Raw genomic sequence first — 12787 nt, forward strand, 5'->3', positions numbered from 1 at the left:
CTTGAGAATTGTCTAGATTCTAGAGCAAATATTAACTTACGAGGTACTAATTTCATTTTGGCTGAAATTTTGATTATTTTAGAAAAAAATTTGTACCATGTAAGAAGAAAAATGTTAGGACAATTCCGAGTTCATGGACGAGGTGGATTTTTTCATTTGTATTTATTGGGAAAACATAATAAAAAAGTTATGATGGGATTTCATTTTTGAAAAGTGCTTGTAAAATCATGGGTTCATGTATGTTCATTTGTGAAAAATGATTCCTTCCCCTATTAAAATTATAAGTTATTTACACAAATAAGAGATAAATTTAAAACAAATGCAAAAGTTGTGGCATTCATGAACGACTCTTGCTTTGGGACGGTTTTGGAACATATTCGACAAGACATACGTCAAATCAAATTAATTTGAATGTCACTAGAATGTTGCAGCGTCTTCATCCTCATAAGTGTCACATGACATTAATATAATTTGTCGAATACTATTGACTTTAAGCAAGCCCTTCTTGTTAAAACTACCTTTCTTGAGAACCATTTCGTAACTCTGTAGTTGCTACCATCACGATACTCCTTCTGAGGCAAAAGACATACCATGACGATGAAATCACCAAAAGTTCATCGACGTGTAATCACCTTGACTGGCATCACCTCTTTTCGAATAAGATCAAAATAAGAAGTTGCTTAAAGAAATGCCCATTCGAGATACTTAGCTTATGAGAATGTTCAGATTGACACATTTGATATAATACTTAATCGTATAATCTACAGAAAAGCATGGTGGAGGTATAGATCAAACATTCGTGGGCATTGTTGTTGAAATTTCAAAATCAACCTTTAGACTATGATGACTCAGAGAAGCTCCCGACAAAAAAACTTGTTGTGCACTTCATTGTGAACGCGAGAATGAAGGAACTAGTGGATACTTCACTCTTTCCACCTTTCATGTCATCTTTATCAACTACAACAAACTCGCTTGGAAAATCATTTCACGCTAAGAACATACACACTCGACCATACTTAATAGCTTAGAGCTTGCATTTGCACTACAATTTCCCATAATCAATACAAATTTTTTCATCATCTTGTTACGTGTCCTAATTACAAAATGTAATATCAATAAACTCACTAATGGTGCAGTGTATTGTCTTGCTAGGTATAATGAACAACCAGGCGTAGTTAACGTTGTTATGCCCCAATTCTTAACATTGCAATCCTTGCTTAATTTTTCAATAATCAAGAAGTTTGTCTTAAAATAATTTGACCGTTGAGTATAATCATAATGCAACAAGTAAAGCCAAAAGGCCGATGGATGGCTTCTTAGCTAAGTTTAACAAAGAGGAAATTGCCTGAAATGTCCACTTTCACAAATTCTTGCAAAAGAGTCCATTTTGAAATATTTTGGACCAAAATACCCCTGTAAACAATTTATGATTCCCTACAAAGACAAGAAATGGATATTTTTGCAAAAATTTTATTGGCCAATAAATTTTTTACACATAACCTATCACAGTTATTTCAAAAGTGTACATGTCAAATCACAATTAATGTTATTTTTCTCATTGACACAGAAACGTCGAGAATTACATTTCAAGTGTAGAGAATTGTCATGTTCGAAATAAAAAGTCATTCTAGAGATTTAAAATGTCAAGAATAACGTTTGAAATGTTGAGAATATTTAATATTGTGATTTGACATATATATATTTAAAATATAAACGGGATTCAAATATCGAGAATGACATTTAAAATGTCGAGAACATCATTTTAATGTAACTTCTCATGGAATCTACTTCTCGAAATCTGCAACAAATTGAAAAAATAAATAAATTGCTTCTTTTTTCATAAGGGGCATAATAGACAATTTACTGCTAAATTTAAAAAGTAGACATTTTTCAATTGACATCCATAAAATTAGACATTTTTTTAAAATACCTCATTAACAAATTCACTAATAATCAATTTTATTTTGAATTACAAGTAAAAATACTTTTAAAATATTTATACCCTTAGGAACCGACTAAGACAGTTGTGACATCCCGAATGTTGCGTACTCAGTACAGTTAAACCTCAATAAAGTAATATCCTCGGGACCCGAAAAAAATATTCATTTAGCAAGGTAATTTATTTATCGATAAATGAATAAATTATTCATTTATCGATAAATAAATATTTATTATTTTAGAGAGAGTTTTTCAATATAAAATATGTACATTGTATGTGGTAAGAAAAATCAAATGACACTAATAAAAGTATTATTTGAATCTAGGGAGGCTCAAAAGTTTTAGTGAAACTTAATGTCTCTAAAAACTAAGTTCACGTACATAGCAAATGAAAATGTTTAGTCTTTACCTATAAAAGCTAGATGTTTGGAAGACATATTCCAAGCACATAAAATATTTTGTTTTCCCTCCAATGTCTTCTCATCATTTGAAAGGAGTAAAAAAATCAACTTTAACCGATAAAATGAGGAGTGCAATATGTGAGCATAAGAAAGAGAATCTAACTATTAGTCAAAAAGATATGCAAGCATGGGTGCAACAAAAGTTTGATTTAACTATTAGTCAATCAACAATATCGAACACTCTCAAAAGGACGTTGGAATATTTGTCAAATGATATGAAAAATAGCGATGTTAAAAGGCACAAATCGACAAAATACCCTGATTTAGAGAAAATTTTGTATGAATGATTTCTTCAAAGGCAAGATAAAGTGAACATGTCTGGATAAATTATCCAAAGAAAAGCAAAAGAGCTTTTGCAAAAAATGTATGGTGAAAATAATCCAGAATTCAGCTTTTCTAGTGGATGGTTAGAACGTTTTAAGGCCAGATATAGAATCAAATTTTACCGACGTTTTGGTGAAGGTGGTTCAGTTATCATGGAGAACATTGAAAATGCTTTACCTGAAATACGATCAAAACTAGACCAATTTCAGTTGAAGGATATTTACAATATGGATGAAACTGGATTATTTTACCGATTGGAAGCTGACCATTCACTTGCTACCAAATAGCTCGAATGACGCAAAAAAGATAAGGAGAGAATTACTGTTGTTGTTTGTTGCAATGGTGATGGATCTGACAAAGTACTACTTTAGGTTATTAGTAAGTATGCAAATTCTAGATGCTTTAAAAATGTGAATATGAACAATCTTAATTGCAAGTATCGATCCAACAAGAAAGCTTGGATGACTAACTTGCTTTTTCAAGATTTTGTTGGTTGGTTTGATAAAAGAATGAATGGCGGGAAGGTTCTTTTAATAGTAGACAATTGCCCAGCTCATCCAAAGATAGTTGAAGGCTTGAGAAATGTAGAGTTATTTTTCTTACCTTCTAACACAACGTTTAAGATTCAATCATGTGATGTTGGGATTATTCGAGCATTCAAAGCTCATTATCGTCGTCGTTTTTATTCTAGCATCTTACAAGGCCTTGAAGTTGAAGCATCAAATCCTGAAAAAATTAATATTTTGAATGCTATTAATTTTGCTAACATGGCTTGAAATTTTGATGTGAAGACAATAATAATTGCAAATTGTTTTTGGCATTGCAAGATTCGGTTAGAAGAAAACAATGTTCCCGAACCAAAAGTTGTTGAATTAGATGAAGTTATCCAAGGATTAAATGATGTCATCTCTAATTTACACATTATAGAAATGTGATGGATGTTGAACATTTTTTGAACTATCCTAGCGAGAATGATGCAGTTATGAAATTACCTACAGACGAAGAAATTATTCAATTGGTAACGAACAGCAATGATGATGAGAATGACCCTGAACCAGATGATAGTAGCGTTATTCCAAATGTGTCATCAAAAGAGGCATTTCAAGCAATAGTCACCTTAAGCAACTACTTGCTACAACACGAGCAAAATATTCCGAAAGTTGTGTATGCTCTACAAAAAGTTAAGGATGGGGTTCATTTTGATTTAGGTGGGAAGAAAAAACAATCAACTATAGATGCATATTTTCAAAAGGAATGATTATTGTGCAGGTATTGTTGATTGATTGAAAGATTTTGGTCTATATACATATTTTTTTCCTCAATGAAATCCAGTAATTATTACTTTATATTTTTATTGGGCCCTTAAGGATTCAATTTTTTTTATTACTTAATGCATTTAACGAGGTTATTACTTTAGTCCATTGGCCCAAGTCGGGATCGAAAGAAATTATTATGTAATCGAGGTTATTATTTTATCGAATATTACTTTATCGAGGTTTAACTTATACCAATGCCGAATTTTTTAATTTGAAAAGAAATTATAATTATATAAATCAACTCTATTTTTATTTATTTTTTTAAATATACCCCTATCTTAAATAATAACAATTCACATTTATTGATAACTAGTTACATTTCATCGGGGCATAATAAAAAAAATTAAGCAATTAATTGTATTCTTAACAAGAAAAATGACCTATAATTCAGGACCTAAAAAAAAAAAAAAAAATATACATATATATATATATATATATATATATCCTACCCGGAAAAATGAAAAAAATCATATAACACGTCACTGGGGGCACGCATTTTTGGTGCTCTCCCTGGTTACTGAATAGGACTACTGTAAAAGTTCCCTAGATTCACACTTCTTTCAGAAACAGATACTACCTGTATTCTGCAGTTACATAGTATTTATCACATTTCCATATCAACGAGCAAGCATTGACTCAAAGTCTCTCAAATAAATTTATGTAGCTACCCAAAATTCTACGGTTTTCCGTACTGTTCTCCTAATCGTCGTCATTTATTGGTAATCTTTATTTCTATATCCCAGTTTTTTCTTATTCGAATTTTTGGATTCCTTTCTCGTTGCATTTGCCTTTTTTTTTTTTTTTTTTTTTTTTTTTTTTTTTTTTTTTTTTTTTTTTGGGTTTTTTAATTTTTTTTTTTTTTTTTTTATTTTTTTTTTTTTTTTTTTTTTAAAAAAAAAAAGTTAGCTTTCTTTATAAACTTTTAAACACTTTTTATAAAATTATTTAAACATATTAAAGAAGATTTTAGTCTCAAAACTTTTTTGATTTTCTAAATATCATATCAAATCAACCATACATGCACCTTTCGACACCGTTTCATTTGCCTTTTTTTTTTTTTTTTTTATGTGTTTTTTGTATTGAATTCTCTGATCTGGGTATTTTTAAATTTTTTTAATTCTTTTTAGATTTTGATTTGATGTTTTACTTTTGTTTTACTCACGTGGTTCTTGATTTTGTATAATGGAACATAATTAGTTCTTGGCGCTGTCTGATTGGAATAGTTCGAGTAATTTTGGTGTAATTTTGATGGAAGTTTGAAGAATTTTTAGGAAAGATGATGTTTTCCCCGATATAATTGTGATTTAAAAGGAGGATTTCCGTTTGACTAGAAAAAGACTAAAAAAAGTACTCTTTTAAACTAACTAGTTGCTTCGGAAAATTGTGAATTGTGATGCAGACGAGTATAGATGTGGTGTATGTCATTACGATTTTGTGGTTGGACATGGTGTGAGGAAACTTAGTTGATTGTTTTGTCCAAAATATGTAGCAGCAAGATATTTGACTAAATGCTCGATTTTGGTCTTACAATACAAGGTATGAATGGCACGGTATGATACCTATATGCAAATTTTGGTTTAATTAAATATGAATTCACTTTGAATTCTGTACCGAAAGGATTGGAAGTTGAGAGTTAAGGCTTGTTTGGTATAGTTGTAGAAGAGCTTCTTAAGAAGCCCTTTTTGAATCAGTTTCCTCTAAAAGCTCTACTTTTCAAACAAAGTACTTTCAAGAATTATTCAGATGGGCCTAGAAGCAACTTCTCACTCTTGAGATCCACCATTGGCTTTTCAATTGTCAGGCCAAAGATGCCTGGTTTTTTATATACTTATTGTCTGCCATTTGATTTTAGAGTGTGGAGTTCCATATCTAGCTCTGAATTATCATAATATTTCACATGGATATATTTTGTGTTATCTTCTCTGGTTTCTCAGTGCTTGTTGGCATACTTTAGAATTGATATCTAAGGAAAATTCATTTCAATGATCAATTTAGTTCTAGATACCCACTCCTTAAAATTTATTACTTGCTTTGAACCCATGTACGGGGCATAATCATAGATATGGTAGTTTATATAGTTTATGCAAACAGTCCCCCTTTATCTGCCTCCAAAAATAGCTATAAACCATATTAAATGCAAATTTAGACAGCCTGAGTACAAAAATTGGGTAAAATTTGAATATGCAATGCAAGTTTCAAGAAGATTGCTTTAATTTATCATATAGCATGGTTTTTTCACTGTATGACTCACATAGTTGTACTATCATTTATCTTTTTTTGTGCTAAAAGACGGAAACATTGATATGTTGTTTAGTTGTTGATTAAATAGTACTTTTCTTTTAGTTCTTGGAGGCTATAATATCAAGATATGTTTAATAAGGTTGAGAAAGAAAATAATAGTACGCCATCTTATTGCATGATATTAGTTTGGAGCATTGAGCATTGTGCAAACTATGCTTTGTGAAAATTTATGTAAGAATGCATCAAGTATTTTAAGTTGATTGTACTGTATAATTGTTTTGAATATTTGCAGGATTATATTTCTTTATTTACCTATAATTTCTTGAACTCGCATGCATTTTTTCATAAATAAAGTTCAATTTTATTTTGAGAACAAAGAAAACAAAGAAAATTTATGTAAGAATGCATCAGGCATAGAGCACGTTTTTGGGGGCATTTTGTTTGTACGGACACACAGACATTGACACACCAAAACTTGATTTTTCAAAAAAGTAGGATACGACTACGTCGATTTAAATTCTGAAAATTTTTGAACTTTTATATTATGTTTTACTTTGTAATTATTAATAGAGGACAAGACACATACCATGTCAAACATTTGCTTGAGAAATTTCGCTAAAGTACTGCTTGAGGGTGTCAGAAGTTTATAGAATCTATAAAAAATAGGACACAATATGTGGCTTATCTGATATGTGTCATGGACTGTCCGATAAGTGCCGGTATCCGACACGATATGATACTTGTTGGACTCGGACATCCCCGTCCTAGTAGGATTGTCTATGCATCATCATGGGGGTAGTTAATGAGATGCTGTACATAGGTGCTAAACACTAAATTAATCAATACATCATGAGACACGTGTCCAGGAAAACAATATATAAGGTTCTTTGTAAACTAATTTATTAGAAACCTACAACAAATCCTTATGGGTGCATACCACTTATATTCTGATGTTACAGAATTACAATTAGCAGGATATTACGCGGCCTTATCAACACTCATACATTGTCTAAATTCGCTTATGCACCAAAAGTCCTTAATGATTGTCACTCTGTTTAACTGTTAAACTCTTTTTTCATATCCTAGATTTCTCTATCTACAACTCTATATTCATCCTTTTGCATAAATAATTACTATTGCTTTAGATTTGTGATATGTTTTTTATCATTGTTCTTGGACTTGTTCTTTTGAGTCAACGTAGATCTTCATATGCAAACAATGCTTTATGAAAATTATGTTAGAGAGAACCAATGCAGACTATGCTTTGTGAAATTATTTTTTGAGATCTCCTAGTAATCTTGGTTGTTTGTGTAATGAAAATTTACTTCTTTATTTATCTAGATTTTCTTAAATTCTCAAACATCTTCATAATGAAAATTTCATTTACATTTTATTTCCAAAAGTAAAAACTAATTAATGCACATAGAGTATGTGTCGGGGGAAACTATCACGATGTCATACATGCATGCTTAAACATATACTAAGTAACAAGTCGTGGGATACGTGTCAAGGAAACTGCATTATGAATCTATTGCAGCAACTTTCTAGGCGCTTCATTAGCTGACTCATAATACTTTGCAAAAAAACTCCATATACATGGTCAGTCTCCTGAATTCTGCAGTTAAGAGTATTGCACAATTGCCATTAGCAGTATATTACAGTTCCGTATCAACACAGCACACATTCATTCTATATTCTCTTTCAAAATTTTTCTTATGAATCCAAATTCTTGGGGTTGCTTTAGGTATTATCACTTACTTTTACTGGTTAACTATTTTTTTATTTTTTAGAATTCTCTGTTTGTTTTTTTGTTTTTTTTTTCCTCCTTGGCATCTATGTTGAATTTTCTTAGCCGGAGCTTTTATTTTATTTATGCTTTATAGTTGTGATATATGTTTATTACTGTTCTTGGGCTTGTTTCCAATTTTCATGAGTAAAATTCTTGATATTTTATGATTGAAAAAGATCAATTCTTTGATCAGAAAGATCGAACTCTTTTGGTTTTAATTTTGATGAAATGTGAAGAATTTCTTGGGAAGATGATATTCTTTCGATGCAATTGTAAATGAATTATACGCAGATCTAATTTTGACTAGAAAAATAAAATATATGTGTTGTTGATTTGCTGAATAATTGTTGAAGAAAAAAACGAAGTAATTGACAATACTAGAAAACACAGATGAGGAAAGAAAAGACTGGAAGAAATCGGAGCAATAGAACTTAAGCATCCAGTGAACTTCTACTTTCATTTCTTGTGGTGGGGCGGGGGATGGGAATAGATTAAATGATATTTATTCAGTTTTTTTCTATGTTTGATGAAAATTATCGACTTTTTCCTTTTCTTCTCTATTGATTTTTTTTTTTTTTTTTTTTTTGGGGGAAAAATGTATTGGATTTTTAGGTGTTTTAGAATTTTGGATCTGAATTTTGTACGAATATTGTTACATTTTAGAGTTCAATTAATAATGATTATTTTTTTTTTTTTTTTTTTTTTTTTTGGGGACAAAATGTGTAGTACGGTAATTTCTTGTTTATATACTCAAGTACGTTGACTTTGTATTTTCTTTGCATGCTACAGCATGTGAAAAGTACTGTAGGACTTATATGAGCACATAGGTTGAATTGAAATAAAATAAATATCAGGTGATACAAAGCGTGATCGGTTCGTGAGTAAAAGTGTGACCAAATTATAAAACAACTTTCATGAGCTTAATTCTATTGTCACAATCTGCTGTTTAGTGTTTCCAATAAGTTTTTGGTTAACATTTGAGGCTATGTGCTCATAAAATATTTTCTGTAAATTTCTTGTCAAGCTTGTCCACTAACCGATTCCTGTATAAATAGTTTGGTGTACAAATGAGGTCTTTTATGCTAAGCAAACTTCTAAAGAGAAATGTTATATTTCTTCTTTTTTAGGTATAATTTAAGCTTCGTACTTCCGTAGAAAACCTTTATATTGTCCGTGCCATCTGTAAGACGCGACATTAAATTATTTGGAGAAACTAGGGAGCATGCAATCCAACTCCAAGAGAGTGAATCCAGGAGAATCCAATCTTTCTAATGTTTCAAAATCCAGAGTACATTCTGAACCATGGGGGAATTATACTGGACCCTTCCCCCCTGAAATGATGCAAGGAAATGCATCAGATTCATCATCTCTTGAAAAATCTGTTGATGTTCAATCACAGTCTGAGGACGGTATGAATGATGAAGATGCTGCTGCTGCCAAACAAACATCAAGTGCTCTACCTCTGCACCCAGGTACCTTTTCAGTGTGCCACAAAGATGCACATATTTCATCATGTAAATCCATGAATGATGTAATGAGACAAGCATAGATACTGAACTGCTTTTTTTCTTTTCTTAAAATGCTATTGGTGTAATTGTGAAATTATTTTTCTTTTTGTTTGTCCTCCCACTTTATTGTTGGGTTCAAAAAGGAACCCGGACACAGGTGGAGTCCTTATTAATAGAAATTTTTGCATCGATTTATTTGGCAAAATTGTGATGGAGCTTTAATTTCTTTCTTATTTTCTTTCATTATGAAAAATTACTAATGATAATTTCCTGCCAAGATTAGATAGAAATCATGGAGTTGATGATCGGAATCAGTTTGCATCAACTGTACAGCCAAGGATCGAAGGCCTTATGCAGCCCCCACGGCTTGAACTTGTTGGGCACTCAATTGTAAGAATGTTACCATCCAATATTGGTGAAGCTCGCGGTTATGAAATTGAAGCCCCTATTATTATTATTATTATTATTTTTTGCTACTCTTTTTCAGGCATGTGCTTCAAATCCTTGCGATCCATATTATGGAGGAATTATGGCGGCTTATGGTCAACCTTGGGTATGTGTGCATGACTGGTAGCTCATATTTTTCGAATTCAGTCCATGTTTCTTATTTTCCTTTTGAAGCTGTGAAGAATCGTTTCTGGCTTTGTTGGTCGTGTGCAATATTGCAGAAATTATTGAATGGACATTTTGATTGTTTTACATTTTTGTTAGTAGCTTAATATTGGAGGATTCCAAGACTGGAATGTTATTGATCAATTCTAGCAGCTTTATTACTTCCCCATCTTTTCTTCATATTCAGATAGGCGCCAGAAAAGTAAATCAACATAATAATCTCGGGATACTCTTAGAAATTCAGTGGTTTTAGTTCGGACATTCTGAGAAAGGCTTGATATTATTTCAGTAGTTGAAATTATGGTTAAACAGTGGTTTCCATTCATTTCTGTTACTTTAGATTTTGAGCAAATATTCAGTATTTTCTTGTTTCAATCTGATTTTGAATTAGTCAGTTACTATTCTTGTCATAAGTTGTTGGAGAATATTAAATCTAATTAATTTTTGACATTATTGAGAGATTTGTTTCTGCTTAATTTGCTCTGTTATTGAGGGAAACAAGTTTTATTTTTATTTCTTATCTAATAACTGTTCTTTTGATCAGGTTCCTCCTCGCTTATTTGACATGCATCCTGCAAGGATGCCGTTGCCCCTGGAGATGGAGCAGGAGCCTGTTTATGTCAATGCCAAGCAGTACAATGGGATTCTGCGAAGAAGGCAGATGCGTGCTAAAGCCGAGCTTGAAAAGAAATTGATAAAAGTTAGAAAGGTTGGTTTACGGATGCTTTGTATGGAAAAGTTTTTGCCTATGAGGACTTATTGAGCTATGAAAAGTGGACTCATGCTGGGAACTTAAGCTTCATTTTTGTCAATTGACAGCCTTATCTTCACGAGTCCCGACACCAACATGCTTTGAGGAGGGCAAGAGGATCGGGTGGGCGCTTTACAAAGAAGTCCGATGCAGCTACTTCGAAGGGGGACGATTCTAGTTCAACAGTCACATCACAATCTATCAGTTCATCAGGTTCCAAAGCATTGCCCGTTAAATCAAGTGAAGCTAATGTGCCCAAGGCTCAGAATGCATGCCACAATGACGTCTTCAATTTCAGAAATCAAAGTAACGAGCCAGCATTTCAGTCGACAGGGGAAGGACGTACATCAGGCCAGCAGTGGGGAAACGTCCCGTCCAACCGTGCATTTGCCATGAAGTAAACGCCATAATGCCTGTTTAAATAAAGCAGTTTCTCCAACTTGAGGAAGGTTATAAATCCCGATTTCGCAGATCTTGGCTTTTCCAAGCAGGTCGGCAATTCATTCTTGGCTGTTTCTTTTAGCTTGTGTTGAGGAGGGACAATAAATGGTCTAGCTGGTTTCTAATGCCACCTATGTTCTTCTCGTGTGCAAAATATGTCGTAGGATTAGAAGTTTGAATAGGATGTCGAATGTTTTATGAGTAAAGCATCGTCCATGTTGGTAGAACTATGTAAAGTTGGTATTGGCATTATCATGTTTCTTCTAGTTGCATTTTCTTAAATTTCGAATTTGAAAATTTGGCTTTTATATGAAATATCCTTATAAATGTTGATATGTTTTACATATATTTTTGGGAAAATTGCATCTGAGGTACCAAATTTTTCGTTTATTAGCAGACTTTGTCCAAACCTTTAGTTTGTACCACCCACGATACCAAACATTTCAAAAACTCGTAGTGGAAGTCCAAAATGATGGAAACTGTTAATTTGACCGTTAGTTGACCAAAGATTTAATATTGTCCATTATTTTGACTAATTTTAAAAGGATAAAATGGTAACTTTACATTTTTCAACAAAAAATAAAAAAAATAATTACAATATATTAATAATTAAATCAAAATACAAAAATACTATTCATCTTCTTCTCCACCTCCTCCCCCGCTCCGCCCCACGCTCATCCATCCACTCACCCACTTCCCAAAACCAATACCCACCAAAAAATCGACTCCTACCAAAAGCCATTTTCTTATCAAATTTCCCTTTACTCATATCACCTTCCTTTTCTTTCCTTCTTAATACTAAATTCTTACTACTCCTTCACTCCACCCACTTGACTGTTATACTGAATTTTTGTTTGCTTGAATCATGTGTGAATTATTGTCATGTTTACTTGAACTTGGTATGGTAAGATTAATAACTATTTTGAAGTTTTATACAGATTATATGTTGAATTAGTGTCAAAAATTAGCTATTTCCACTTAATTTCATTGTCCTTTTAGATCTTTGTGCTACAAGGAACCAGGTATATAGCTTAATTTGATGTGAGTATTCAGAGACTCATTTTGAGTAGAAGGGATCTAATTGCTTTGAGTTTTCTAGTAGATCTAGTAATGCATCAAATGGAGTGGGGGAAAACCTCTAATTTAATGGCAATAAGACTTTCTTCTTGTTGTAATCTGGGATCAACTTCATAAAAGGAGTCGAGAAATTGATTGAGAATAAGGTTTTGTTGTCTCTATTTCGTTTGTTATGGATTTAATTTTAAAGAAATGCCTTGGACAAAGTGAGATCTAGATTCTAAAAGAAGCATTTTTGGATGAGTGGATGCAGAAATTGGTGGGTGTTGGTTTTGGGAAGTGGGTGGGTGGATGGGTGAGTGTGTGGGGGGGGGGGGGGGGGGGGAGAA

At 32.3% G+C, this 12787-nt stretch overlaps 1 protein-coding gene and 1 pseudogene across 2 annotated transcripts; both read left to right on the forward strand.

Annotated features, from left to right (window-relative positions):
- Window positions 1-2385: 2385 nt before the first annotated feature.
- LOC111412543 lies at window positions 2386-3658 on the forward strand (annotated as a pseudogene).
- A 933-nt stretch (window positions 3659-4591) lies between these two features.
- LOC111411884 (nuclear transcription factor Y subunit A-1-like) lies at window positions 4592-11704 on the forward strand. 2 transcript variants are annotated; one of them, XM_023042537.1, is made up of 6 exons: window positions 4592-4758; window positions 9280-9541; window positions 9861-9967; window positions 10065-10130; window positions 10734-10898; window positions 11009-11704. In XM_023042537.1, exons 2-6 carry the CDS (start codon window positions 9292-9294, stop codon window positions 11339-11341), a joined length of 921 nt encoding a protein of 306 aa, XP_022898305.1. In that variant the 5' UTR covers window positions 4592-4758; window positions 9280-9291; the 3' UTR covers window positions 11342-11704. The 2 variants fall into 2 exon arrangements, with proteins under 2 accessions (XP_022898305.1, XP_022898304.1); XM_023042536.1 differs by having other exon boundaries at window positions 4593-4758; window positions 9197-9541.
- The last annotated feature ends 1083 nt before the right edge of the window (window positions 11705-12787 follow it).

Source organism: Olea europaea, chromosome 16 (assembly GCF_002742605.1).
Source record: "Olea europaea var. sylvestris chromosome 16, O_europaea_v1, whole genome shotgun sequence".
NCBI classification, from domain to species: Eukaryota; Viridiplantae; Streptophyta; class Magnoliopsida; order Lamiales; family Oleaceae; genus Olea; species Olea europaea.

Coding starts and splice junctions, on each gene's coding strand:
- LOC111411884 (XM_023042537.1), top strand. CDS start 9,292: ATGCAATCCAACTCCAAGAGAGTGAATCCAGGAGAATCCAATCTTTCT. Junction 9,542..9,860: donor TGCTCTACCTCTGCACCCAG/GTACCTTTTCAG, acceptor TGCCAAGATTAG/ATAGAAATCATGGAGTTGAT. Junction 10,899..11,008: donor AATTGATAAAAGTTAGAAAG/GTTGGTTTACGG, acceptor GTCAATTGACAG/CCTTATCTTCACGAGTCCCG.